Source organism: Peromyscus maniculatus, chromosome 2, assembly GCF_049852395.1.
Source record: "Peromyscus maniculatus bairdii isolate BWxNUB_F1_BW_parent chromosome 2, HU_Pman_BW_mat_3.1, whole genome shotgun sequence".
Lineage (NCBI taxonomy): Eukaryota > Metazoa > Chordata > Mammalia > Rodentia > Cricetidae > Peromyscus > Peromyscus maniculatus.
The window spans coordinates 82,943,349-82,970,672 of NC_134853.1; the positions used below are offsets into that span (position 1 = coordinate 82,943,349).

The 27,324-nt window shown below is 38.1% G+C and overlaps 1 protein-coding gene across 8 annotated transcripts in view; it reads right to left on the bottom strand.

Annotated features, from left to right (window-relative positions):
- Ecpas (Ecm29 proteasome adaptor and scaffold) overlaps window positions 1–27,324 on the bottom strand; it is a 133,492-nt gene that overhangs the window by 88,376 nt on the left and 17,792 nt on the right. For all 8 annotated transcript variants that reach the window (XM_076564279.1, XM_076564276.1, XM_076564280.1 and 5 more), the window contains 4 exons: window positions 13,356–13,486; window positions 7,632–7,748; window positions 5,703–5,821; window positions 4,333–4,482 (listed from right to left, as the gene is read on the bottom strand). In XM_076564279.1, the coding sequence (XP_076420394.1) occupies window positions 4,333–4,482; window positions 5,703–5,821; window positions 7,632–7,748; window positions 13,356–13,486 (517 nt within the window). The remainder of the gene's footprint in view (window positions 1–4,332; window positions 4,483–5,702; window positions 5,822–7,631; window positions 7,749–13,355; window positions 13,487–27,324) is intronic.

A 27,324-nucleotide genomic window follows, 5' to 3' on the forward strand; every position in this document is an offset into this window, starting at 1 on the left:
GAATGGTTATTTGGGAACAGGGGGTTGGAATAAAAACTTGTTTACATATAGTGTTCCAATGTATGGCTAAAATTTCCATATAGAACCTGACAAAGCTTTAAAACGGATTCTAGACACACAAGAACGAAGTCAAGCATGGCTTTTTGGTAGCTGCCTTTTCACCAGTGGGCTCTGTTCATTGGCAGTGAGCAGAGTTGTAGCTCCCTTGAGAGATGCCTTTCTGGCTCGGTGCTAGCTGCAAAAATGAGTGGCTCTTTTAAGAGGCCCTATTACCAAACATTTTTATGGAGTTTATGAGCAGCCAGTGGCATGCTACTCAGTGGTGACATGGACCTAGAAACTTCGGAGAGTTGGGGCACATGGCTTTCAGAGCTGGCAGTAAACATGCCTTTGCCATGGGACTAGATGCTTAGGGTACCAAGGGGAAGGAGCCAGCACCAGCACACCAAGATCTAAGTTACACGGTAGTTTTTTTTGCTCATGCAGACAGAAAAAGGTTACAGATGCACAGTAAGGGCAGATTCAGACAAAAAAAAAAATAAATAAATATGTGAATTGAATACAGTGTGTTTAAAATATATGTAGGCTTGAGAGAAAAAAGAAAAAGGGTAAAGAAAGTCCTTAAAAAAAGAACTAGAACTGGGCAGTGGTGGCTCACGCCTTTAATCTCAGCACTCGGGAGGCAGAGCCAGGCGGATCTCTGTGAGTTCGAGGCCAGCCTGGACTACAAAGTGAGTTCCAAGAAAAGGTGCAAAGCTACACAGAGAAAACCTGTCTCGAAAAACCAAAGGAAAAAAAAAAAAGAAATAGAGTAATAAAAAAATACAATAAGCCACATAAAGATGAAAATACACAGGGAGTCTGAACTGTGTATATTATTGTGTTGTCTTTAAAATTTTTTTGGCTGCTAAAAAACCTAGGATTATGAAAACTGCTATATTAAACCAGTCTATATATTTTAAATGTATCTTGACTTCAAATTTAAGTCAAAAGATATGGTGCTTTGGGAAAAAGGTTCTGCTTTTGTTTCCACAGGAAATGAAATGCTCTGAATTCACTCTGAGTTAAGAAAAATCAAGTTTGATCGAGGAAGACCCCCCCCTTGAAAAATCTCCAAAGGGAGCAGATGGCCCAGATGATCCAACTTCTCAGAATGCCTCTGTTGCAGTTTCCTCAGAGTTCTACATTCTGAACAACTTCAAGGCAACTGGCTGGGATGATCCAGCCTCACAGAATACATCAGTCAAGAATTGACCATATTCCTAAACTTTCTCAGGGTCCCCCAAAAATTACCAGCACCCCCAGTCAACAGGAAATAGCCTAGAAAACTACACCCACATTCCCAAAAAATGAATTATGGATGTTTGTCACTCTTTAGGGGATTTTGTTACAAATTATTATCGGTCATAGTCAAAAAAAAAATAAAAATAAAGGCTAAATAAAAGAGTTAAATTCAAAGATCTCTTTCTAAAGGAAAAAGGGGGCTGGAATATAGAAATGATAGGATAAAAGGGTAAATTACTGAATCTACTTTAATTCAAAAAACAACTATCAATCTTACATATTTTACATTAGTATGGATTTTAGTTTATTGAGGCAAATTTCAAGGTAATTTTGTTATACTGTATGTATACTTCTACTCTTGTTTAGGGTATAATGTTTAGGCAGCTCATTTAAAAATGTAATATATAATTAAGAAATACAGATTAATAGTCATCTTTAATAGCTCCATATTAGTTACATTTTCAAGGTCATACAGAGATAGATTTCAGATAGGCAATCTTCAAACATTTCAAAGACCTGCAAAGGGCTCGAGAGATGGCTCAGAGGTTAAGAGCATTGGTTACTCTTCCAAAGGTCCTCAGTTCAGTTCCCAGCAACAACATGGTAGCTCACAACCATCTGTAATGAGATCTGGTGCCCTCTTCTTGTGTGCAGGCATACATGCAGGCAGAACACTGTATATATAATAAATATATCTTAAAAAAAAAAAAAAAAGACCTGCACAATACAGCATTTAAAATGTTTTAGTAACTTAGACTTTCATGACAGTGAGACACGTCTGCTCCTGGCAGCACCAATGTACTCCAGAGAAAATGATGGGCATCAAAGAAACTCCATATGTAGTTCGTTTTCTTTATGGCAAAAGCTAGCCTTATGGACAAAGAAACTGCCCTTGCCTTAATTGCTGACAGTAACTGTCCAAACTGGACCATCAGGACACAAGAAAGGCAACTGCCAAATTTTGCCAAGACAAGGTAAGACAGTTCTTCAGAATTCCCTGCTTCTCAAAAATGTCTGTCAGACCTGTAGGCTTGCCCAATGGATTGCCCAACATTGCAGAGAAACTTTGGGTGACTATCCAGGCAGCCTGATGTCCCTGTCATTAGTAACATTTCATTTCTGGAGTCTTTGATGGAGTTGAAGACTAGATAGTCAGTTATAATTTTTCTTATTTATGATGATGTAAATTAGATTTGAAACTTTGGACTCACCAAGATAGGATGGATAATTAAATGTTTTCTCTGATTTTGTCAAATACAAATAGACTGGATATTGTAACTATAATTGTATTAATTACAATGTTAAAGTTAAAACCTTCCTTTTTGCCGGGTGGTAGTGGCCCACGCCTTTAATCCCAGCATTTGGGAGGCAGAGCCAGGCAGATCTCATGAGTTTGAGGCCAGCGTGGGCTACAGAGTGAGTTCTGGGAAAGGCACAAAGCTACACAGAGAAAGCCTGTCTCAAAAAAACCAAAAAAACAAACAAACAAACAAAAAAACTTCCTTTTTAATTAGACAAAAAGGGGAAATGCTAGGGAATAATCCTCTCATACACTGTAAAGATTTGTCACTCAAATTGGTTTAATAAAATGCTGATTGGCCAGTATCTAGGCAGAAAGTATAAGTGGGGCGACCAAACTAAGAATGATGGGAAGGAGAAGAGCGGGGTATGAAGTCACTAGCCAGACACAAGGGAGCAAGAGATGAACATGCCATGCTAATAAAGGTACCACCATGTGACAGAGCATAAATAAGGAATATGGGTTAACTTAAGATGTAAGAGCTAGTTAGTAATAAGCCTAAGCTATTGGCCGATCATTTACAATTAATATAAGCCTCAGAGTAGTTATTTAGGAACAGGCGGTAGAAACAAAAACTTCCTTTTACATACATAGGATGAAAAATGTCTGTCAGAGACACAGAGTTGACATCAAGCTAGTAGGAGATATTTTCCAAAGTGACTCTTGTTATTTTTTCTGTGGAGAAATACCCTAAAGTGAGAAATAACTGCAATGCCTTAAGGAATAACATGACAATTATTTGTAGGGGAGTATGAACCTAATTTATAGGGGAGTATGACTGGCTAGTGAGAAACTACGGTTGTAAGATGTGCTTTGATTAAGAACTATGTAATGGGTGATGGTGCTCTGCATACTGTGAATGTGTTGTTCCCATTGGTTGATAAATAAAATGCTGATTGGCCAGTAGCCAGACAGGAAGTATAGGTGGGATAAACAAACAAGGAGAATTCTGGGAAGAGGAAGACTGAGTCAGGAGTCACCAACCAGACACAGAGGAAGCAAGATATGAAGGCAGAACTGAGAAAAGGTACCAAGCTACATGGCTAAACATAAATAAGAAGTATGGGTTAATTTAACTGTAAGAGCTAGTCAATAATAAGCCTGAGCTAATGGCTGAACAATTTTAATTAATATAAGCTTCTGAGTGATTATTTTATAAGTGGCTGCGAGGTCTGTGGGGCTGGGCAGGACCAGAGAAAACGTCAGCTACAACTATGCTAAAAATCAGGCAGTTCTAGAGCATTGTAGGGAAGTTTGAAGACATGATAGGGATAACTAAGTACAATGATGTGTGTGTGTGTGTGTGTGTGTGTGTGTGTGTGTGTGTGTGTGTATGTGTGTAAAACATAGATACAGTGAAGTCCACTATTTTGTACGCTAACTAAAAAAACTGAGTTAGAAAACAAAGACCAGAACAAAAAACTTTATGGTAGCAATGCCAAGAGATTTCAAGACACCGAGAAGAAAGGAAACTATGAAAAGAAAAGCTAGATGTGATTTCCTAAGAGTACAAGGTGCTAGGAGACTCAACACAACATTTATTTCAGCCTGGAACAGGTGAAGTCTAAAATCACAACAGGAACTCTACATCTACACAGTCAATATGTAGTGGAGCTGGACCTTAGCATTTAAGACTGATGCAAATCCTCAGACATGCATCCATTCACATTTAAATGGCACATAATTTCCATACAGTAAACTCAGTGAAAAACGTCATTACTTGGCTTTGTCTGTCTTTTTTAACTCACCCATAAGGCATCAGAAGGACATCTAGCATAAAGTCCAAAAGCAGCTGCACAGTCTTTGGTTTCTCAGCAAGATTGAAAGGAGAAGCTGATTTTGATGATTCAGCTGGGTATTTCATGTGGAAAAGGGTTGGTATTAAAAGATGCATTAAGCTGAAAGAAAAATTACATTTATTGAAGCTACTTTATGAATCAATTTTTATACATGGAAATAACAGAGCAAAGAACACTTAGTAAAAGTTGGTAATTATATCAGGAGTTATTCATTTTTGATACAAATTATATACAAAATCCTAATTTAGGAGTGGCCTTGATTTCCTAATCCTAGCACCAGGGAGGCAAGAGACAAGTGGATTTCTAAGTTCAATGCCAGCCAGGTCTACAGAGCAAGTTCCAGGACAGCCAGGACTACACAGAGAAACCTTGTTTTAAAAATTAAAAAAAAAAAAAAAAAAAAAACCCTCAAAGTATTAAGTGTAAAATTAGCATTTTAGCCAATGTGGTTCATCACTTTAAAAATCTAGAAAACTGTATGTAAAACAGACTTGATGTTACCAAATGGTACTTCATGTTAAATTTTAGATAAAAGTCCAACAAGTCCTTTCAATAAAAATTTAATTTTAATTATTAATTTTGCTTATAAAAACCTGTAGTCTTTTGTTCAGGATGAAGCCCTAGATTTGATCCCCAGCACCATTATCAACCAATTGATTGATCATTAGTAAGTAAATCAGAATTGGAAACATCTTTTGCATTGGCTGGTCTGAGATACAGATCTTTTCACTAAGCTCACAGACAAATGATGTCATCTAAGTCCTTCCACTTTTCCAGTGTCTATATTAATATATTATATTAATAATACTCTATTGTCTCCAAAAATTGCTGAGAAATGTTTTATCCTTCAAGACAAATGTTTTGATTAAAAATATTCATTTTAATTATTTAATGAATATATGGGTATTTCGCCTACATGTATGTCTGTACAACACAAGAATAACCTAGTGCCCAGGAGCCAGAAAAAGGTGCTGGATCCGCTGGAACTAGAGTTAACAAATGGCTGTAAGCCACCATGTGGGTGATAGGAAAAAGATTTTTAACATCACATAAATTAACAACTTTTTAAAAAAATGACAAAAACTGAAGCAGTTAGATTTAGAAAAGTGTCATCAGTTCTATCCATTTTTCAATGTTCACATCAAGAACTTTTATAATGCTATTAATAAACTAAAAGAGTCACAGAAAATTCAACTATCTTTCAGCTAAGTGAGCTCAAGCCTTTCCATTTGCCAAGTGAAACCAAGTGTGACCTACACTGGAAAGGCAATGAACTGTTGTCTCTTACAGATGGGAACATGGAAATGAGAAAGCCATACCTATCCTGCTGTGGCTGAGGTTTCCCTTCCATGGCAGTAAGAAGTGTAGGGGCCAATTCACATTGTTTCTCCACTGGCAGGCGAGGATAGCCCATCTTAACATAAATTATAGTGAAATTCTAATGCAGTAAGAGAAAAGCAAGTGAGTATGAAAGGAAAAAATATGATTATAAGAAGTTATAGTTATAACAAAAACATCGCAAGAATCATCCTCTCCACAGATTTATTACAGCTTAATCAAGCACAATTTATTCAAACTGTTTTAAAGTGGCTTTTTATACAAGAAAGGGGACTTAACCTAAAGTAGTCATATGTAAAATTACTAATACCTGGAAGAAAAAAATCATCAAATCTACATTACCATAAGATCTTCTAGACTGCTGTATTAATCCTAGACACACGTTAACAAATCCCAGGCTTCCATTTCCCAGCTGGTCAGTTACTAAAACCATCTTTGGAAACTGCAGCACTCTGGTCCCTCAGTAACAAATTAGCAATGGACAACAGATGAGCCAGGGAAGCTGAGTGCTGCAGATGTTATCAGTAGCTCTATAACCCATGCAAAATTCACAACCGTATGGCAAGCCCATGACATAAATCCATATTTACACAGAAGATATAGCTGTTTATCTGAAGGATTCATCACAAAAATCAACAGGCTTCATAAGGCCTTCTATATGGCATAGTTATGGGCCTCAATGCTTATACTGGCTTAAAAGAAAGCTATTACCTGTAATGGAACTGTATGTCAAAAATAGCTACATCACCTCCAAAAGTTTTGTGACTCCTGATAAAACAATTTAGTAAAATTTGCCCCATTGTTAAAAATCACAAGGACGGGACACACACACACACACACACACACACACACACACACACACACACACACACACACAGGATGACACTGTCTTCGTATAACATCGACATTTCTTACATTGTTTTCATGAAGAGGATACTTGCCAGTCTCAGGTTTACTCCACTACAGAAAGGGTATCTTTTGAATACACACATCAGAAACAGTATTACTTTAGCATGCCTATGTGCTGTAACCCTTCTCTCTATTCAGATTTGTCTCTTCTACTAAGAATCAAATCACTATTATTTACATAAAAACAAAAATTATATGTACTGGGCTAGGGAAATAGCTAAGCAGAATGCTTGTGTTACATGCAAAAGGCCCTGGATTTTATCCCCAGTACCATAAAAAAAATTTTAATTATACATATTATAGAGTACCATGTGACATTTAATATATGTATACATTATATAATATTTTCATTAGGTTAAACATATACTTAAATATCAATCATTTCATTAAGGCAAAACCTTGAAACGCCTTTTTTTTCTAGATTTCTGTGAGTTTTTTTGGTGTTCCTGTGTTTTCAAAAAGAACATCCCATTATGTTGCTCAGTCTGGTCTTGAATTTCTGAGCTCAAACAATACTCTTGCTTCTACCTAACATATCACTGGAACTACAGGTCCCACTACCACACTGGATACCTCGAGCTGTTTAATGTAAAGTATCAGATTGTTATCTACAGTCACCCTAACCAGGCAACAGCAGACAGAGCAGAAGTTCCTGTTCCCTAACTTAGTACCCAGTAATTAACTTTTTCCCAACTTCTAATAACCCCTACTCTACTCATAATTTCTATGGATTAACTTGTTCAGGACAGTCATTTCAACATTTATTTACCCATTGTAAACTGACATCCATTACCATGTTCCTATAATTTTCTCTGAAGCAGTATTACCTGTGAATCGGTACTCCGTGAAAAAACAGCATGCCATTTAAAGAAAACATGTTTCAGTTAGATATGGTCTAAGAATGAAATTCTAAGCTTGGCAATATATATTGATGGCATCAACTAAACATTAAGAAAACTTACTATAAGTAAAAAAAAATAACATCCCAAAATAACTCTCACCGTGACAAAGGAAACTGCAGCAGGGTCCTGGTACTGAACCAATAATGTCTCTACTGGGAGTTGTATTTTGGGGCGGCTTTTTATACGTTTGTTCAGATGGACCAGCAGTTCCATTACCTAAAGCAAAGACAGAAAAACTGAAGTTACCAATCATATCTTAAAAATAAATTAATTTCTTAGACATTACTCATTTTACTGAAAAATAGCTACTTCATTCTTTTAAGGACTATAAAATTGGTATCTTAGAAAGGTATGTATCAGAACCAGAAACACAGTATCTGAATTTTGCAAGATACTAAGAATATAAAATGTAAGATTCTACTGTTTCTAGATATGCTTGGTCTGTCAAATGAAGAAGTACTTCTCATACTGAGTTCTGGGGATCAGATGAATTTCAAGCAGAAAATCAGTTTTAAAAAGGAACAAGGGTATAAAAGAATATAGCAAATTATATCCGGCTGAAGCCCAGAATGGTAAGAATTCATAAAAGCAGGGTCTGGATTATAATAGAATTCAACAAAGCACTGAAGTATATTTACTTTATCCTGAAAATCATCTGATGCCATCAAAGAATTCAAGTAAAAGCTGGGTGATAGTGGTGCACAACTTTAATCCCAGCATTCAGGAGGCAGAATCAGGCAGATCTCTACGAGTTGGAGGCCAGCCTGGTCTAGAGTGAATTCCAGGACAGCCAAGGCCATACATAGAGAAACCCTGTCTGAAAAAAAAAAAAAAACAAACAAAAAAAGATTTAAAGTAAAAAATAACAACCTTCCTCCTTTCCTATTAGTGGGAAAGGAACAAAGTGGAAATTAACACATCAACAATTCCTATGGAAAGAAAGGAAAATATACAAGTTTATGATAAATAGCCTTGGTCTTACTCCAATATATTATGTACTAAGAAAGAAGAAAACTCAATTGTTTGTTTTTAATCTCACCTAAGATTGAACATTTTAATTATTCTGGAGGGCTGCACCTATATTATTTCTAGAATCTGCACTGAAGCCTCAAAGCACATGTTAGTGAAAACTGCAGTTTGGATGACTAAGTATAGTGTTGACATGAATATATTTAGACATGCCCTTTGAAAGACATATGTGCTTATTTTTGTTTGGTATAAATACAAGACTAGAAGTGTTTGGTCACGAGGTTATTATGCACATGTCCAGTTTAAGCAGATACTTCCAAGTAGTTTCTGAAATGATAATAATTTATACTCCTGCCAGGAGAATACAAGAGCTGAAGTTGTTTCACAGCCCTGCTACTTACATCAGATATGGTCAGGTATTAGCTTTTTGCTATTCTGATAACACTGAACCAAAAAAGTTAACTATAACAGAATTCTACTTAGCAACCAGGTGACTGTAACTAGCAAGGGGGAGGTCTTTTGCTCTACCCCTTGGCATTGTTATAAACAGACCTTTGGAATGAAGTTCTGGGCCCGTGGATATGGATCCAGGCCCACCTGAGTCTATCCTGTGTTTTCTCTCTGTTCTCTCTCCTCACTATTTCTAACTAAGTCTCTTATTCCTCAATCCTGAAGAGTTCCTGGGGTAAATAAGTGTGAGGGCTGGTTCCCCCACACAAGCCACATGATTAAATGAAAAGATATGTCAAAGAGTAGCATGATGTTAAAGTATACCAGCTTTAAGTATCATTTCCTTTCTCCCAGGAGTTTTCAAGTTTGCTTAACAGCAAATCATTTTGCCAATAAATACATATATAACATACTATAATTACTAATACAATGTTAAATTTGTACATCAAAATGCATCAAGCCAAAATACTGAACAAGAAAACTGCAACTGCAGAAAATTGTAATCCATGACTATCAATATACAAGACTAGAAGACAGATTCTCAAAACATAACTGTACAGTGTCATCAGAAAACAGCCTCAGGACATACTGAGCTCCACATTGCACAAACAAGAATTTCTTTTTTTTTTTTTTTTTCAATCTTATGAAGGACTTTTCTCAGAAGCACAGAATACACTTTAGGACTGGAGATGAGGCTCAGTGGTAGAACACATACTTCTCATGCACAAAAGCCTGGGTGGTAGCCATCCAAAGCATGACCAAAGAAAAATCTAAATGTAACTGTCAGGTTCAATGCAGAAGAAATAAAACAAGGGAAATTTTGCATCAAATACTTCAAAATAAAAACAATGTTCTTATTAATAGTTAAGTCAAAAATAAAAGCAAACACTGCATGTCAGTGTAACTATAAGATACAACCAGAATAGCAAAGACAACTTCAAAAACAGGTTTTTATTCATTCTGAGCATTCTCGAAAACATAATTAATAAAAAAAAATTATTTGGTGACCAAGCTTGTATTTGAAACTTTAAATCCTGGCTCACCTATTCATTATTTGGTCTTTTAATAATTTATTAATTGTCAGGAGTGATGGAGCATGCCTTAAATCCTAGCACACAGGATACTGAGGCAGAATCTATCTAAAATAAAATTAAATAAGTAAACATATAAGCAAATAAAAATAAAAGTTCATTAATCATTCTAAATTTAGTTTCGTCTGTAAAATGTGAAAAAGAACTACTTCACATTACCTTGTAAACCTAGCACTTTTCTTAACACATAATAATCATTATTACACTATCATATAAATAAAAGTCTTATGAGAAAAAGAAAAATAATTTGAGTAAAATAGAAATAATGCAATTAACAAAAGTAAATAAATTTAAGTACTAGTTTGCCTTTTAAAACAGCTTATACCTAAGAAAAATTAAACCTAAGCTAGTGGTATGGCTGAGTAGTATATTAATTGTCAAGCATGTAGAAAGCACTGGGGTAGAGGCCAGCACAATAAATGAATGAATGAATGAATGAATGAATGAGCAAGCAAACAAACAAACAAATACTATAATTTTGATAATAGTGACCAATAAAACTAGAGCTAAGAGCTAAGAAGACAGCACAATCAGTAAAGTGCTGGCTATGCAGACCCAAGTTCAACCCCACAGAATCCATGGTTTTTTGTTTTTGGTTTTTTGGGACAGGATTTCACTGTATAACAGCTTTGGCTGTCCTGGATCTCGCTCTGTAGACCAGGCTGGCCTCAAACTCGAGATTTGCCTGCCTCTTCTTCCTGAGTACTGGGATTAAAGGTGAACACCGCCACCCAGCCAGTCAGAATCCATGTTTTAAAAAAGAAAAAAAGCTGGACATGATGCCACATATACCTGCAGTAGAGAAATGAAGCCATTAGGGTTCCTGGGGCTCACTGGCCAACTAGTCAAGCCAAATCAGTGAGGTCCCAGTGTTATAAGAGATCCTGACTCAAGGAAAAAGTGGAGGGGCTGGAAAGATGGCACAGGGGTTAAGAGCACTGGCTGCTCTTTGAGAGGACCCAGATTCAATTCCCAGCACCCACATGGTGTCTCACAACCATCTGTAACTAGTTCCAGGGGATCTGGTTGCCTTCTTCTGCCCTCAGTGGGCACCAGGCATCCACTGGTACACAGACATCCATGCAGCAAAATAAAAATTTAAAAAAATCTTGTAAACATATTTAAAATATGGAATTCAACAGAGAAAGCTACCCAACATCAGTCTCTAGCCTTTACATGTGTATAGTGACATGCACATACAAACATGTACATACACACAAAAACATACAAAAAGAACCCTGGAAAACAGAAATGAAATTTCTCCATTTGGAAGGGTAATAGGATAAATAGTATAAGAGAAGTGAATGATACACCTCAAATTTAAAACATATAATTAAAGATGGATGATTTTTTTAAAAAAAGGATAAAATACAAAGAAACTATATTAAGTAAACAGTTTGTTTTTAATCTACTAAAAATACTCAGCCTAATCTAACACAATGGTTTCTTTGGCTACTTCCTGAACTCCACTTTCAGCTTCCAGTCTAAAGAGCTTCAGCAGCTAAATAAGATATCACTACCACCCTTTCAAATCAGTGCTCTAAAACCCTGTTTCCTCCTAGCACTCATCCTTATCCACTGAGGAAATCTCTGTGGCCTTCTTTAGTTTACCAAAGGCATCAGTCAGTTAAGACCCACCGTCTCTTAACCGGGTGGATCTCTCTTCTTGCTTACCAAAATGCCTCCCATCCATCCATCCTCAGTCCTAACCACATACTCATTTATGTTCTTCCATCTACTCCTGTCTTTTTCTCTCTCTTAACAAATGTAAAGTGTGCCCCATGAGCCCATGTATTTAATTACTTGGTACCCAGCTGGTGGTGCTGTTTGGAAAGGAAAACCTTTTTAGGCAATAAAATCTCACTGGATAAGTTGGTCAGCGGGGAGGAGGTATTCTGGTTTTATAGCCGGGCCTCACCTTCCACCCATTCTCTGCTCATTGAGTGAATACATGACCAATTGCCTTCATATTCTTACTATCTAATCATCCTTTCTTAAACTGGAGCCAAAATAAATTCTTCCTTCCTTAAGTAGCTTGTTAGGTATCTTGTCTCAGCAACAGAGAAAAGTAACAAATATAGCATGTATCATAAGGCATACAGAAAACCTTCAGTAAATAACCAGACTAATAACACAAAGTAAACAGACGTCAATTTGTAAAAGACCTTTGATACCCTGAGAGCAAGAAAAGTCCACGGAAGAGTCTTAAATAGGAGACTGATATGACCAAACCGAGTCTACCTCAGCAAATAAGGATTAACAGCAGACAAAGATTAACAAATATATGTATGGCAAGACTGTCCATCCTTTCCTACAACAAACAAAACAGACATTCTGGGAGATACTCTTCCCACTGAACTCAAATCAGGCCTCTTAGGGCAGACATTCAAGTCAATGTCAATCAATTATAATATCCCATGAGATGACCGCTCAAAGACCAAAAGGTCTATCACAAATATACTGGAAAAAATAATTAACTATACACTACAAATTAAAGGAGAAAGTGTTCCACATAGAACAATTTAAAAATAAAATAGTGATAGAGTTAAGTACTTTTGTGAAATAGTATTTTGTAGTGTAAGTTATATAAGAATAGTTTGCTTTCAAAAAATTTATTTGCAGCTGGATGGTGGTGGCGTACACCTTTAATCCCAGCACTCAAGAGGCAGAGGCAGGTGGATCTCTGTGAGATCAAGGCCAGCCTGGTCTATAGACTGAGTCCAGGACAGGTTCCAAAGTTACACAGAGAAACCCTGTCTTGAAAAAAAAAAAAAAAAATTGGCTGGGCGGTGGTGGCACACGCCTTTAATCCCAGCACTCGGTAGGCAGAGGCAGGCGGATTTCTGTGAGTTCGAGGCCAGCCTGGTCTCCAAAGCGAGTTCCAGGAAAGGCGCAAAGCTACACAGAGAAACCCGTCTCGAAAAACCAAAAAAAAGGAAAAAAGAAAAATGTATTTGCTTGCCTTTACTACCTTTATTTAAGGATATATTCACCATCAACCAATGATTAAAGAACATTTCCCCTTTCTACACTGGCTTTCATATTCAGTTTTAGAGGAGTCCAGATAATTATATCAATTAAATCCCCTGGCACTGATCACAAGCACACAATGGGTAGTGAAGGCAGCTATACCAGGCAATTAAGCTTTTTTTCCATCATGAAAGCTGGGTCTTAGACTTACCATACATTTGGAAAAGCTGTAATTAGGATCATGTTGAACCTACATTTCAACAATAGGAATTAAAAAACTCACTTCACAATATATATCCACTTATTCACCATTTATTTCCCAAACGGCCCCCAACGTGCTTACCTTTTTCCGTACTCCTTCTTGGGTGCTGGACAGTTTGAGCAAAACAGGAGGAAGGAATTTAGATATAATATTTTGTAATTGTTCATCTGTTTCAGCATGGCCAAGTCGTAAAAAGACCCGTTCGAGCTGATCTATAATACAGAAAGCAAACAAAAGGGAACTTGACAAACCATGCACAGCCAAGCCTATCTTCATAACATAAGCCTACTTTCTGTACTGCAGATCCTTCAGTCAGAACTTCAGTCAGACTAGCCCACAGACAAACGACTCTGACACCACCAGGAAGTGCTGCTTTAAAAGGTCTAATCAGCCAATCATATGTTGCTACCTTACAACTGTCTTTGGCCAAGAGTAGTAAAATTCCTTCCTACACACCAAGTTACTTGGTCTTTCTGAAGGACTTAGTTATTAAGAAAGGATACAAGATTTTTTTAAAGAATCTTCTAAACCTGGCTAGTACAACACAACAGAGGAATTTTAACTAGATGTCAGGGACAACCTAACTGATGAGGTTTCCCACAGCAAAGCTACAGTGAACACAATGTCGGACAAGACCATGGAGGTATGTTCAGCAAAATTATTAAACAAACCACTGTGTATCTTTGACCAGTGTACTATAGGGCAGAGGAGAAGGTAATGGAGAGGGAACTCATACAAGCGCCAAATATCTAGCTTCAAATTACTGTCAACTTTTTAGGTACTAGGCATTTATGAGGCCATAGGTCTGATCCTCATGATTGGGGAAAAAAATGATGCTGTAATGAGGTATCTGTTCCTCAAAGGCTCTTATAAAAACTATCAGTGGCACTAAACACAGTGATGCCTAACTATAACCCCAGCATTTAGAAGGCTGAGGCAAGAGGATCACTTGTGGTGATATTTTATTTGTGCTGAAATGTGATATTTTATTTGTGTGTTAATAAATAAAGCTTGCCTGGAGATGGGGGGGGGCAGCCATTTTAAGTAAACAAAGAAGTCAGGCAGCACAGGCCCTTAGTCCCTTAGCAGGCAGGATCTCTGCATGTTCAAGGCTACACTAGGGAACAGAGCCAAGTGTGGTAACACACACCTTTAATCCCAGTACCAACCATAGAGACCTGAGGTCTGTACAGACAGAAAGTGACAGAGCTGTGTAGGAAGAGGAAGTGAGGTAGCTGGGCTAAGAGCCAATGAGAGGGCAGAAAAGCAAGGCATATAAAAGCTGGGTAGACAGGAAGTTGCAGAGTTTGTGAGGTAAGGTTGGCTGGTGGCTTTCCATATTTCCCTGATCTCTCTAAGGCTTTAACCCAAATTTCTGGCTCTTTATTTAATAAGACCATTTGGAAATTCAGCTACAATCACTCTAAGTTTAAAGCCATCCTGTTCTGCATAGCAAGAGAGTGTCTCAAAAAGGGAGTGGGGATAGCTCAGCAAGTAAAGCTCTTACTGTGCAAGCACAAAGATCTGAGTTCAAATACACAGCCCTCAGGTAAGCACCTGATATAGTCACATGCGTACCTATAACCCTAGCACTGTGATTAGGCAGACACACGAGGATCGCTGGACCTTAACTGACCACCAGCCTAACTCCAGGTTCAATACACAGGAGTAAGCCTGCCTCGGTGTGAATAAGGTGTAGAATAATAGAGCAAGACATTCAAAACTTCCTCTGGCCTCGCTGTGTATGAGGACACACATCTGCACACACATGGGCATACACACCACACACCACAAACACAAACATCACACATCACTTGTAAAAAAAAAAATTATCAGTGGCAATGAACTGAAAATGTTTTATATCTTGATCTTAGCATAATGCCGACTATACCTCAATTTAAGAATATATTTTAAAAGTCTTCACTATGTATTGATAAAAACAAAAACATTTTCAGGTAAACTAATAGTTACTGAAATTTACTTCAAATAATAAGTAGAATATTACCCAATAGACAAGTGTCAGAAGTCATATAAATGAAACTCAGACTACTCACTGATAATTAGCCAAGTTTTATAACAGATACTAAGAATTACTTTTTTGTTTGCCTCAAATATTCTCTCTGTGAAGGAGGGCAGGTACATCTATCAGTCAAGTAAGCCCTAAAAGGACAAGAGGCAGCAAAACCCTAGTAGAGTTAGAACCTTCCACATTCAGTGAAGAGGGATCATTGTACAATTAATCAGGTCATTTAGAGACACTATATACTTTTAAGTAAAAGCTAATCAAACTGGGTGTAGCTAACACATTCCTATAATCCCAGCACGCTGAAGGCTGAGTCAAGAGGCTAAAGAAGTTCAAGGCCACCCTACCCTACATAGCAAGAGAGGAGTAGGGGTACACAGAGATGGCTCAGAGGGTAAAGGAAGGTGCTTGCTGCCAAGCCTGACAACCTGAGTCGATTCCCAGGATCACAAAGTGGAAGGAGATAATTCCTGCAAGTTGTCTTCTGACCTCCATACACATGATATGATGCATACATCCCTAAACACACACACACACACACACACACACACACACACACACACACACACCCATACACACACACCTAGGATCTGCACATAAGGGAGACCATCCAGGTATTTTTCTTCCTAAGATTGTGACCTCTCTTGCACTTTTATCCATCCACATGGTATAACTGGAGGGGAGGAGGTGGGGAGGAAGGAACCTCAACATTTGAAAACCTCTCAATTGTGAACTTCCAGCTTTCAGGAACAACAGAAATATTGGGCTGGGTGGGTGGGTGTGGATCCATTGGTAGAAAGCTCAGTATCATATTAAACTAAACACATGGTGGCACTTAGGAGGTGTCAGCAAGAAGATTTTAATTTCAAGGGCATCATTGGCTACATAACAAGTTCAAGGCTAGCCTAGGATAGAATACATGTGGCTCTGTCTCCAAGAATAAGGAGGAAAAAACAAGAAAATGAAAGGAATTTCTTTTCATTATAAATTATCTAGTCTTAAGTATTGTTATAGCAACAAAAATAGATAAATATCTCAAAAGGACCTTTTCAAAAACAAGAAGAGATAAGACCATTATGTTCTGAAGAATCAAAGGTAATCTAACCCTCACATCCATCTTTCTTAAGCTTAAGCTGTTAGTTGTAGGAATTGATATTCTCCAAATCATTGTAGTAAGTTCTAATAGATGGAAAACAGAATTTGAGACAAGAACAAGTTCTCTCATAATTTTCTTATTTTTCTATTCAAACTCATATTGTTTCACTTATGAGACTTAATATTTCCTTTAAATAATCAGTTAAGTGTGGGGGGAGGAGGGAGGGAGGGAGAGAGTTCATGCATACATGAGAAAAAGAGATGATTAATATGATCAACTTAACAGGACCTAGAATCACCTGAGAGACAAAGGTCTGGGCAAGTCAATAAAGGAGCTTCTAAATTCAGTTAAGTGGGTTAAAAGACTCACCCTAAGTACAAGGCTACCATTCCATGGACTGAGGTCCCAAATTGGAAAAAAAAAAAAAAAAAAAAAAAAAAAAGAACAAAGTGAGTTAAATATAAACCACTGACTTCTGCTTCCCAACTGTATGTAGGTGCAGTGTGACCAGCTGCCTCAAATTCCTGTGTGCCTTCTTCCTCCATTAAGTTGCTTTTGTTAGGCATTTTATTATAGCAACAGGAAAAGTAACTGATTCGGAAGGAGGGAGAGAGAGAGAAGGAGGGAGAGAGGGAGGGAGGGAGGGAGGGAGGGAGAGAGAGAGGGAGAGAGGGAGAGAGGGAGAGGGAGAGAGAGAGAGAGAGAGAGGTGTATGCATATGCAGGCCCACATGGGTGTGGAGGCTAGAGGTCAATAACAGGTTCTCCATTTCATTTTTTGAGACAAAGTCTCTCACTGAGTCTGAAGCTCACCAAATTCAGCAAAGCAAGCTGATCAGCAAACCCCAGAGATCCTCCTGTGTCAGCCCAGCAGTGTGATTGCAGCTACATGCCACCCTCTGGCTTGTATGTGGGTGCTGGGGATCTATCTCAGGCCTTCATGTCTGTACAGCAAGCACTTCACTAATGCAGGTTCACATCTCCCCAGTCCAAACACAGGAAACGTATTTTAACTGCTGTTTTTTTTAATCATATACTAACTTACACAACCTCAATACTGAAACACAACATATATTAATTCATACTTTGCATTTCTTGTGTGTGTGTGTGTGTATGTGTGTGTGTGTTGTTTTGTTTTTGAGACAGGGTCTCCCTAAAGGTGTGTGCCACCACATCCAGCCTGCTTTTCCTCTTTTAATTAACATCTCTTATTTTAGACCTTTGGAGTGATATATCTCAGAACTTTTTTTTTCTTCAGATTTTACAAAGACAACACATAAGATATGTACCTCAAAACTCACAATACACCTAAGCAAACTGAAATTGCAATCCTCCAGTCTCAGTTTCCTAAGTACAGGGATTATAGGTACGCAAGCCCATGTGATTTTTAAAAGTATTTTTTATTTTATTTATTATTATTATTATTGTGTGTGAGAGTGAGAGAGACAGAGACAGAGAGATATAGACAGAGAGAGAGGGGAGGGAAGGAAGGAGAAAGGGAGGGTAGGGGAGAGGGGAAGATGGGGTGAAGATAGAGAGGGAAAGCATGGATGTTCTACAGTGCAAGTGCAGAGGTCAGAGAACAACTGTGTGGAGTCACCTGTATGTGGGTTCTGGTGATCAAACTTCTATCATCAGACTTGTATAGAAGCTTAATTCACGGCAAGTTTACCCTCTAAGCCATCTTGATGGCCCTCATAAGAGCTTTTACCTATTTTACATATTTGGCAAGTAACTCCCACTTTTCCCCCAAATGGTAATTTTTTTTCCAGTTTCCCTTCTGTAGAACTTTTTTCTTTTCCAGATCTGTTTTTAAATGCAGTTCAGTTTATTATTGCTTCACTTTGTGGCCTTTTATTCTTCTCGCCGTGCTTAGAATGTTTTTATCATGCCAAGATGACTGTTTTAAAAATTATGACGTATAGAAAAACAATTAACAGCCTGGGGAGATCTCAGTGGTTAAAAACACTGGCTGCTCTTCCAGAGGTCCTGAGTTCAATTCCCAGCACCCACAGGGTGACTCATAATCATCTGTAATATACCCTCTTGTCATTCAGGTATACGTGCAAATAGAGTACTCATATACATAAATAAAATAAACCTTTAAAAATAAGAAACAAATTAGCCCAGCAGATCTATTGGCATCTGGAAACTTGGTTCAAGAGCAGCATTCTCACCACTCAGACTAAGAATGGCTCACCATGTCTGAATTGTTTTTACAAACAATATGCTTTATGCTGAATCCTAGCTTTTCTTCTTGGATAATCTTGGTACTTTTGGGCAAAAGGTGTCAATACGACAAGCTCCAAATGAAAGACCTGACACTGAGTCTCCAATGAGCATCCCTATTAGATACCACTTCACATATGCCACTGCTCATTAACTCAACAGGACAGGAATGTTCTGGCTGACTGCCAGGAAAGGAGTCTTGGAAGCTTGGCATGGTTTCCTCCAGACTTCATTCCATAACACCTTTACCCTTCATTGGTTTTGCTGCAATAAATCTAATCTGGGAGTACAAATATTTGTTGAATCCAATGAGTTCTCCTAGACTCTGAAGTTCTGAACTGAATAGTACCCTTCGAGAGACCCAACATGTATATTTATCTATATTTCCTCTAATACTTTATGATTTTGCCTTCTGTATTCAAGTCTTTGATCTGAAATTTTCCTTTAGCATATGAAGGAATGTGGGAAATTTAAATTTTTCTGAAGTCAATAAAAGTGGTCCATTGTGAAATAAAACAAAGAAAATATTTAAAGCACAAGAACACACAGTTCAATTACTTATTAGGAACTCTCATATAGCTACCACTCAAGCCCATGAGGAAAAAAAAAATGTGTTTTGAAATGTGATTAAAAATAGATTTGTTCCCTGTTGAAGGAGGGGAAGGAAGGGGGAGAAGGGCAGTGGGGAGAGAGCAGGAGGAGGGATGGGAGGGGGAATCTGTGGTTGGTATATAAAATGAATAAAAAAAAATTTTTTTTAATAGATTTGTTAACTGGGTGCTGGTGGTGCACACCTTTAATCCCAGCACTCTGGAGGCAGAGGCAGGCGGATCTCTGCCAGCCTGGTTTACAGAGCGGATTCCAGGACAGCCAGGGCTACACAGAGAGACCCTCCTGTAGGATGGTCTTTCTGTAGGCTGTGAATATGTGTTGCTACCACTGGTTAATAGAGAAGCTGCTCTGGCCTATGGCGAGTCAGGTTACCGCAGGCAAGAAATCCAGGAGAGACGGGGAGAAGAAAGGCGAAGTCAGGGAGACACCACCCAGCTGCCAAAGGAACAAGAGGCCAGCAGACTGGTAATGCCAAAGCCATGTGGCCAAGTATAGATTCATAGAAATGGGTTAATCTAAGATGCCGGAGCTAGCTAGCAATAAGACTGAGCCATAGACCAAACAGTTTATAAATAATATTAAGCCTCTGACTGGTTATTCAGGAACAGGCAGGCAGGAAAGATTTGTCTGTTTACAGATGGCACCCTCTGTCTGGCATGGATCCACATAGACCTGATAAAGCTTAAAATAGATTCTGAACACACAGAAACAGAGCCACACTGGGCTTCCTAGTCTCACAGTCTCATGCCAACAGCAGTGCAGAAACATGTCTCCCTACAGCTGCCTTCAAGATGGAGCTGGCCAACAGCTGCCATGAGCTAAGCAGTGTGGTGGATTTCCATAGTCTCTCCCACAGGCTGTGGTAGAGAGGATTCTCCCAGCTGCTGCCTGCGGGCTTGAAAGCACAGCTGCAGACTTAAGAACACAGCTCCACGCTACTTAATACTGCTTCCCAGAACTGGGGAGGCTAAGCATGCCTCATTAGTACCTGCGCCATGTTGAAAAGCCAAGTGGGGAGGAGCCAGCAGCCAAAGCCACACTTTCATCCTAGCCACATAGCATAACAGTTTAAAAACTCTCCTGGTCAAAAAATGATTACAGACACACATAAAACAGATTCAGATGGAAAAAAAATTCTAAACTGGTTACAATGTGTTTAAAAATATATGTAGGCTTGGGGGTTGTGAAAGGATAACGTCCTTAAAAAAGAAATAGAGTAGTAAAATATATAATAAGCCATGTAAAGATGGAAAATACACAGAGTCTGGATACTGTATATTGCTGTGTTGTATTTGGGATTTTTTTAACTGCAGAGAGTCATTTGATTGTGTGGCGGGCGTGCTAAGTTAAAGCAACATATGAGGATATCTTGACTTCAAACTATGGGTCTCAGGATATGTTGCTTTGGAAAAGAGGTTCTGGTTTTGTTTCCACAGAAGATGAGAAGCTGTGGATTCCTTCCAGGTTAATATGGTTCCATCACAGAAGACCCTTGAGAGGTCTCCAATGGGATCTATGGCCCAGATGATCCAACATCCTAAAAAGCTTCAAGGCAACTGGCTAAGACAATGCAGCCTTACAAACTACTACAGTCAGGACTTGACGATAATCCTAAATTTTCTCAGGATCCCCATAAAATTGCCAGTGCCACTACTCAGCAGGAAGTAGTATAGAAAGCTATACCCAAGCTCCCAAAATATTGTTTATGCATGTTTGTTTTTATTTAAAGGGGGATATGATATAGAAATGATGGAGAAAAGGGTAACTATGATAAAAAAAAAAGGAGTAGATTATTGAATCTACCTTAATCCAAAAAACAACTGTTAATCTCAAAATACTTTACATTGGTATGGGTTTTGGTTTATTAATACAAATTTAAGGTCAATTTTGTTATACTGTATATATATTTCTATTCTTGTTTAAGGTATTATGTTTATGCAACTCACTTAAAATTGTAATATATCACTAAGAAATACAGATTAATAGTCATTTATGATAATCAAACTTACAGTTATGTTAAGTTTTTTAGGTATACAAAGATATATTTCAGTTAGATAGACAATCTTCAAACACTTCAAAGACCTATAGAATATAGCATTTAAAATGTTTTAAGAACTTAAGACTTTCCCAGACAGTGAGACACATCTGCTCCTGGCAGCACCCATTACTTCAAGAAAATGATGGGCATTTAAGAAACTTGTTATGGAGTTTGCTTACAATGTGAAAAAGGCTAGTCATTTGAGCAAGAAACTACTCTTGCCTGGACTGCTTGACAATATGTTGTATACATGCAGGACCCATAGGAAAGTGACCAATGAATTTTGCCAAAACAAAGCAAGATGGTCCTTCAGATTCCTGCTTCACAGAAAAAAACTGCCAGACATTCTGCAGGACACAGAGAAAAACGACTGATGAACTTTGCCAATAGGCGAAACAGTCCTTCAAATTTCCTGCTTTATATGGGCCTATAGGCTGAAGATCAATGCCCCAATGTTACAGAAGAACTTTGGGAGACTGTCCAGGAAGATAGATATCTCTGTCATTTCTAGAATTTTGGAAGTTGCTTGCAATGCACTTCCTGTTTACTTAGGTAATATTATATTCTTCTGGAGTCTTTGATAGAATTGAAGACTGGATAGTTATAATTATAGTTTTCCTTAGTTATGATAAAAGGTAAATTAGATATAAAACTTTAGACTCACAAAAATAGGAAAGACAGAATATTTTCTTTAATTTTGACAAATAAAAATAGACTAGATATTTTAACTATAATTATTGCTTGATAACTGTTACATGTAATTTTACTGTTAAAATGAAAACCTTCCTCTTTGATTAGACAGAAAAGGGAAAGTGCTATGGAATGGTCTTTCTGTAGGCTGTGAATATGTGTTGCTACCATTGGTTAATAAAGAAGCTGTTCTAGCCTATGGTAAAATAGATTATAGCCAGACAGAAAATCCAAGAGAGATAAAGGAGAAGAAAGACAGAGTCAGGTAGACGCCATCCAGCTACTCAAGAAACAAAATGCCAGCAGACTGGTAACACCACAGCCACGTGGCAAAATATAGATTAATAGAAATGGGTTAACCTAAGATGTCAGAGCTAGCTAGCAATACTAAACAATTTGTAAATAATATTAAGCCTCTGACTGGTTATTCAGGAACAGGTGGGCAGAAGAGACTCGTCCGTTTACAAAACCCTGTCTCAAAAAACCAAAGAGAGGGAGAGATTTGGGCCACACATAAGAACATTTAGCACTCAAAGGACTGAGGTAAAAGGATGAAGAGTTCAAGGCTAACTGAAATGCACAGTGAAATCCTGTGTAAAAGGTGGAGTAGTGGAAGGGAAGAGAGGAAGAAAAGGAAGGAGGCCGGGGTGGAAGAGGAAAAAGATTTGGAGGGCTCCAGGTTTAGTTTACTGGCATAGCATATTCTTACTATGTATAAAACCTAGGTTCAAACTATAGCATCAAAAAAAAAAAAGAAAGAAAGAAAGAAGAAAAAAATGGAAAAATCCTTACTTGGTTATTTTTCTCACTACTGTGATTTAATACATGACAACAATTAACTTGGAAAGGAAGAGTTTATTTTGGATCCCAGTGTGAGGATCCATCAGGACAGGAAAAACATGATATAATGCAGCTGGTTAAATTGTGTCCCTAGTCAAGAAACAAAGAGGAATAAAAGCTGGTATTCAGCTCATTTTCTCCTTTAAAAACAATACTTTTTTTTAAAATTTTGTGTGTATGTGTGTCCACAAACATATAGCATAATTGCCTATAGACAACAGAAGAGTGCTATGGGATAATGCTTTTGTATACTGGTTTAATAAAACGCTGATTGGCCAGTAGCCAGGCAGGAAGTATAGGCAGGATAAGCAGACAAGGAGAATGCTGGGAAGAGGAAGACTAAGTCAGGAGACACCAGTCCACCGTCCAGGGAGCAGCATGTAATGGCACACAGGTAAAGCCATGGAAAACATGGCAACATATAGATTAACAGAAATGGTCTGAGTTTGAGTGTAGGAGCTAGTCAGTGGTAGGCCTGAGCTAATGGCAGAGCAGTTTTAATTAAAATAAGCCTCTGTGTGTTTACTTGGGTCTAAGTGGCTGTGGACCAGGCAGGACACAGAAAAACTTCAGCTACATAAGAGGGCATCAGATCCCCCAGAGCTGGTGGTTGTAAGTTATCCATCATAAGTGATAGGATCCAAACTTAGTTTTCTGCAAGAACACTATGTACTCTTAACTACTGAGCTATTTCTTCAACCCAACCTTCTCATTTTTATTCAGCTCAGGACACTTGCCAATGGAATGGTGCTACCCACAAATAGGATGTAGTTTCTTCCCACCTCTATGTACAGAAATTTGTCTCCCAGGTGATTATAGATCCTATCAAGTTGACAATAAATATTAACTACTACAGAACTGGAAAATTATCTAAAATAAAAACAATCACATCTAATAGCTAAGCATGGTGTCCCATACCCGTAATCCTAGCACTCGGGAAGAGAAAGCAGAATCAGAAATTCAATGCAACCCAGAGCTGTAGCCAAGAAGGGAGGGAGGGAGGGGGAAGGGAAAGAAAGGAAGGAAAGGGAGGTGGGAAGAGGGCAGGAGAAGAGAGAGACAGCTAGACAAAAAGGCAATGACGAGAGACAGACACTGAATTTTACTGGAGCCAAGTGTTGCAACCCAGGGGAGTGGCTGTACTTAGAAGGGATGCCTCAGACTGGCCCAATGAAACTGAGAAATAGGCTAGTCAGAAAAGGGTAGGGCAGGCTTGTACACAGATTCTAATTCCACCAATCTCTTACAAGCTTTAAATGTACACAGACCCCTGCCTACCAGTCCAGCTTTTTGTTAAGGCACAATGGGAAAATGGCCTTATCCATGTTCTGAGTGGGAAGAGCAACAACATAGACAGGATCATCTAAAGATCACCAAATTCTGTCATTCCCCCACCCCCCAAAACAAGTATTCAAGAGTCAGCACAAGCTGTTTGGAGAAGTTGTGACTAGAGAAATACATCCTAAAGCCAAAGTCATAGCTTCAACAGCAGCTATGGATACAGTGGTTCTTGTAGCTGAAGTGGCGTTTCCTCAGTGTATCTATTAAGTGCCAAAGAAGGTACTGCTCCCCTTTCAAGGCAAGCAGGTAAAAAGAGAGGTTGCTACTACTTGTTGCTACAAAATTGAAGGTAATGTCATGTACTGAGATTTGAAAGGCACAGAACAAGTCAGAAGTGTATCTGTAGTAGAAAAAGGCTTACAACTGTCAGGGTAAAGAAAAGAAAACACGCTTGAAACATAAAACTGAAGAAATGGTAAAGGGCCCAATTAAGGTTAGTGAACACAAACTACAGCACTGAACAAATCAGGAGACTCCCTTTCGTTTCCCTCCCCACAGAGCATTTACCAAGTGGCTAATGGCTGAAAAAAATACAACCATGTAAGTTTCAAATACTCATGCATGATATAGGAAAATACCCTTTGTTTAAAATGGAAAGTTTCTGTCAAGTGTCCAGATTTGTGTATGTATATAAATACACACATATGAAAACATACACTAAAATTATGAGATGTTTTACTTATATATATTATTTGAAAGCACCTTTAAATTTAAAATTTTATTCTTAAACTACATAGTTACTACACCTTGAGAAAGCACAATAACTCTCTTAGAGGGTCCAGGAGATATAATGGAACCAACAAACTTATAGTTTTATGTCAAATGTTATTTACTGGTCTTAGTTAATGAACCGAACCTTTCTATGGTTATTTTCCTCTTCTACAAAGAATCACACAAGATTGAGTTTGGATACAAAATATGTGTGAAACATTGTATCATACACATCTATCATATTTTATGTTTGGATTTTATATTATTGCATAATAAAGAATTTGAGCTAGGTGTGGTGACCCATGCCTTTAATCTCAGCACTCAAAGAGGCAGAGGTAGGCAAATCTCTGTGAGTTCGAGGCCGCTAATAGTGAGTTCCAGGACAGCCAGGGCTATATAAAGACCCTGTCTCAAAAATAAAAAAATATTTTGGCTGACCTATATCCCTGATCAGAGGGGATAATTTTAGATCCTTGAAGCTTCCTTAGTTATTGGAATGCCTTTGTTAGTCAATGATGGGACCTCTGATCACATCAGAGAGCTTATACTAAGGAAGAAATTGATAGAGGGAATTCCTAAACAATTTATGTGAAGTAATAACTCAGGAAGGGGGTAGATCACCTTAAAAAGACCAAGTACATTCTTGGGGGATTGCAACTAAAGCCAGGTAATAAAGGGAAGAGGCTGGAAATCAAACCACATGAGCAATGACTCAATATCTTGGCAGTGAAAACTCTGGATACTATACCAGCTTTGGCAATAAACGTCTATTATCCCAGCACTTGAGAGGTTGGGACAACCTAGTAAACCTGGGAAAAATCTTTGGCGCCCTCCAAGTTTACAGGCAACTGATCAGAACTGATGGTGATATCTAATTACAGCCTAATGGAGGATCACATCCTTAATCTGTTAGGTATATCTACACTATTAAATAAAAAATGTTATATACTGTGCATACATGTCCTATGTGGCTACTGTCTCTTTTTTTGGTTTTTCGAGACAGGGTTTCTCTGTGTAGCTTTGCGCCTTTTCCTGGAACTCACTTGGTAGCCCAGGCTGGCCTCGAACTCACAGAGATCCGCCTGCCTCTGCCTCCTGAGTGCTGGGATTAAAGGCGTGCGCCACCACCGCCCAGCTGCTACTGTCTCTTAAAATACATTATTTCCTGGGCTGATGAGATGGCACCATGGGTAAAGGTGCTTGCCACCAAGTCTGATGACCTAAGTTCAACCCCAGAACCCACATTATGGAAGCAGAAAACTAACTCCAGCAATGTCTTCCCTGACTTCCACATTCATGCCATGGGCACATACAGGTGTGCACACACTCGCACATGTGCACACGTGTGCACACGCAATCACATAAACACATACACACACGAAATAAATGTTAAATATATATAATAAATTACTTCTTAAATTTTTTTTTTTGGAAGCTGAGGATCGAACCCAGGGCCTTGCGCTTGCTAGGCAAGTGCTCTACCACTGAGCTAAATCCCCAACTCAAATTACTTCTTAAATTTTACCTCAGTTTTAAAAAACCTTGCTACTAGAAAACAATATAAAATAATATTATAAATATGGAATTTATCCAGTGTTTCTGTTTCAGAACACACATTCAGCTAAGATTAATTGTAGACTACAAGCCAGTAGGAATCCTATGCTGGATCTCAACACCTCCATTTAACACCACCAAAAGAAAACTAAGAGCACATTTACTGGAAGACAAAAGACAAGTTGCTGGAGTTGGTTCTCTCTTTCCACTCTGTGGGCTCTGGGGATCAAAGTGTCAAGTTCAGGGTTATCAAGCTTGGCACTAAAGTGCCTTTACCTAATGAATCAGCTCTCCAGCCTAAGAAATGCCATTCTTTGCATAAAGTTATAATCATATAATTTATTACATATATGTATGTCCCAAATAGATCCCCAAAAGCAGAAGCAAATAAAATATATTTTACTTGAACACAAAAGCAAATAAAATAATAATTGTAAGTCAAATAGCAAAGCAAATCCAGTGTTACATAAAAATAATAATACATCATGCTAAAGAAGGGCTTATTTCAATATTGCTTAAAAAGTCAGTTTAACAATTTAAAATCAGTATACTTAACCAAACTAACAGAATAAGATTTTAAAATCCTATAAAATTTCAATATATTAGCTGTGCAGTGATGGCACACGCCTTTAATCCCAGCACTTGGGAGGCAGAGCCAGGTGGATCTCTGTGAGTTTGAGGCCAGCCTGGTCTACAGAGCGAGATCCAGGACAGGCACCAAAACTACACAGAGAAACCCTGTCTCGAAAACACACACACACACACACACACACACACACACACACACACACACACACAAAGAAAAAAAATTTCAATATATTTAGAAAAGGTACTCAAGTTGACAAGATAGGAATAAATTATCCATACTGAATAAGGTAGGTTAATTTATTCTGATAGGATTTTTTTAATTTACAGCA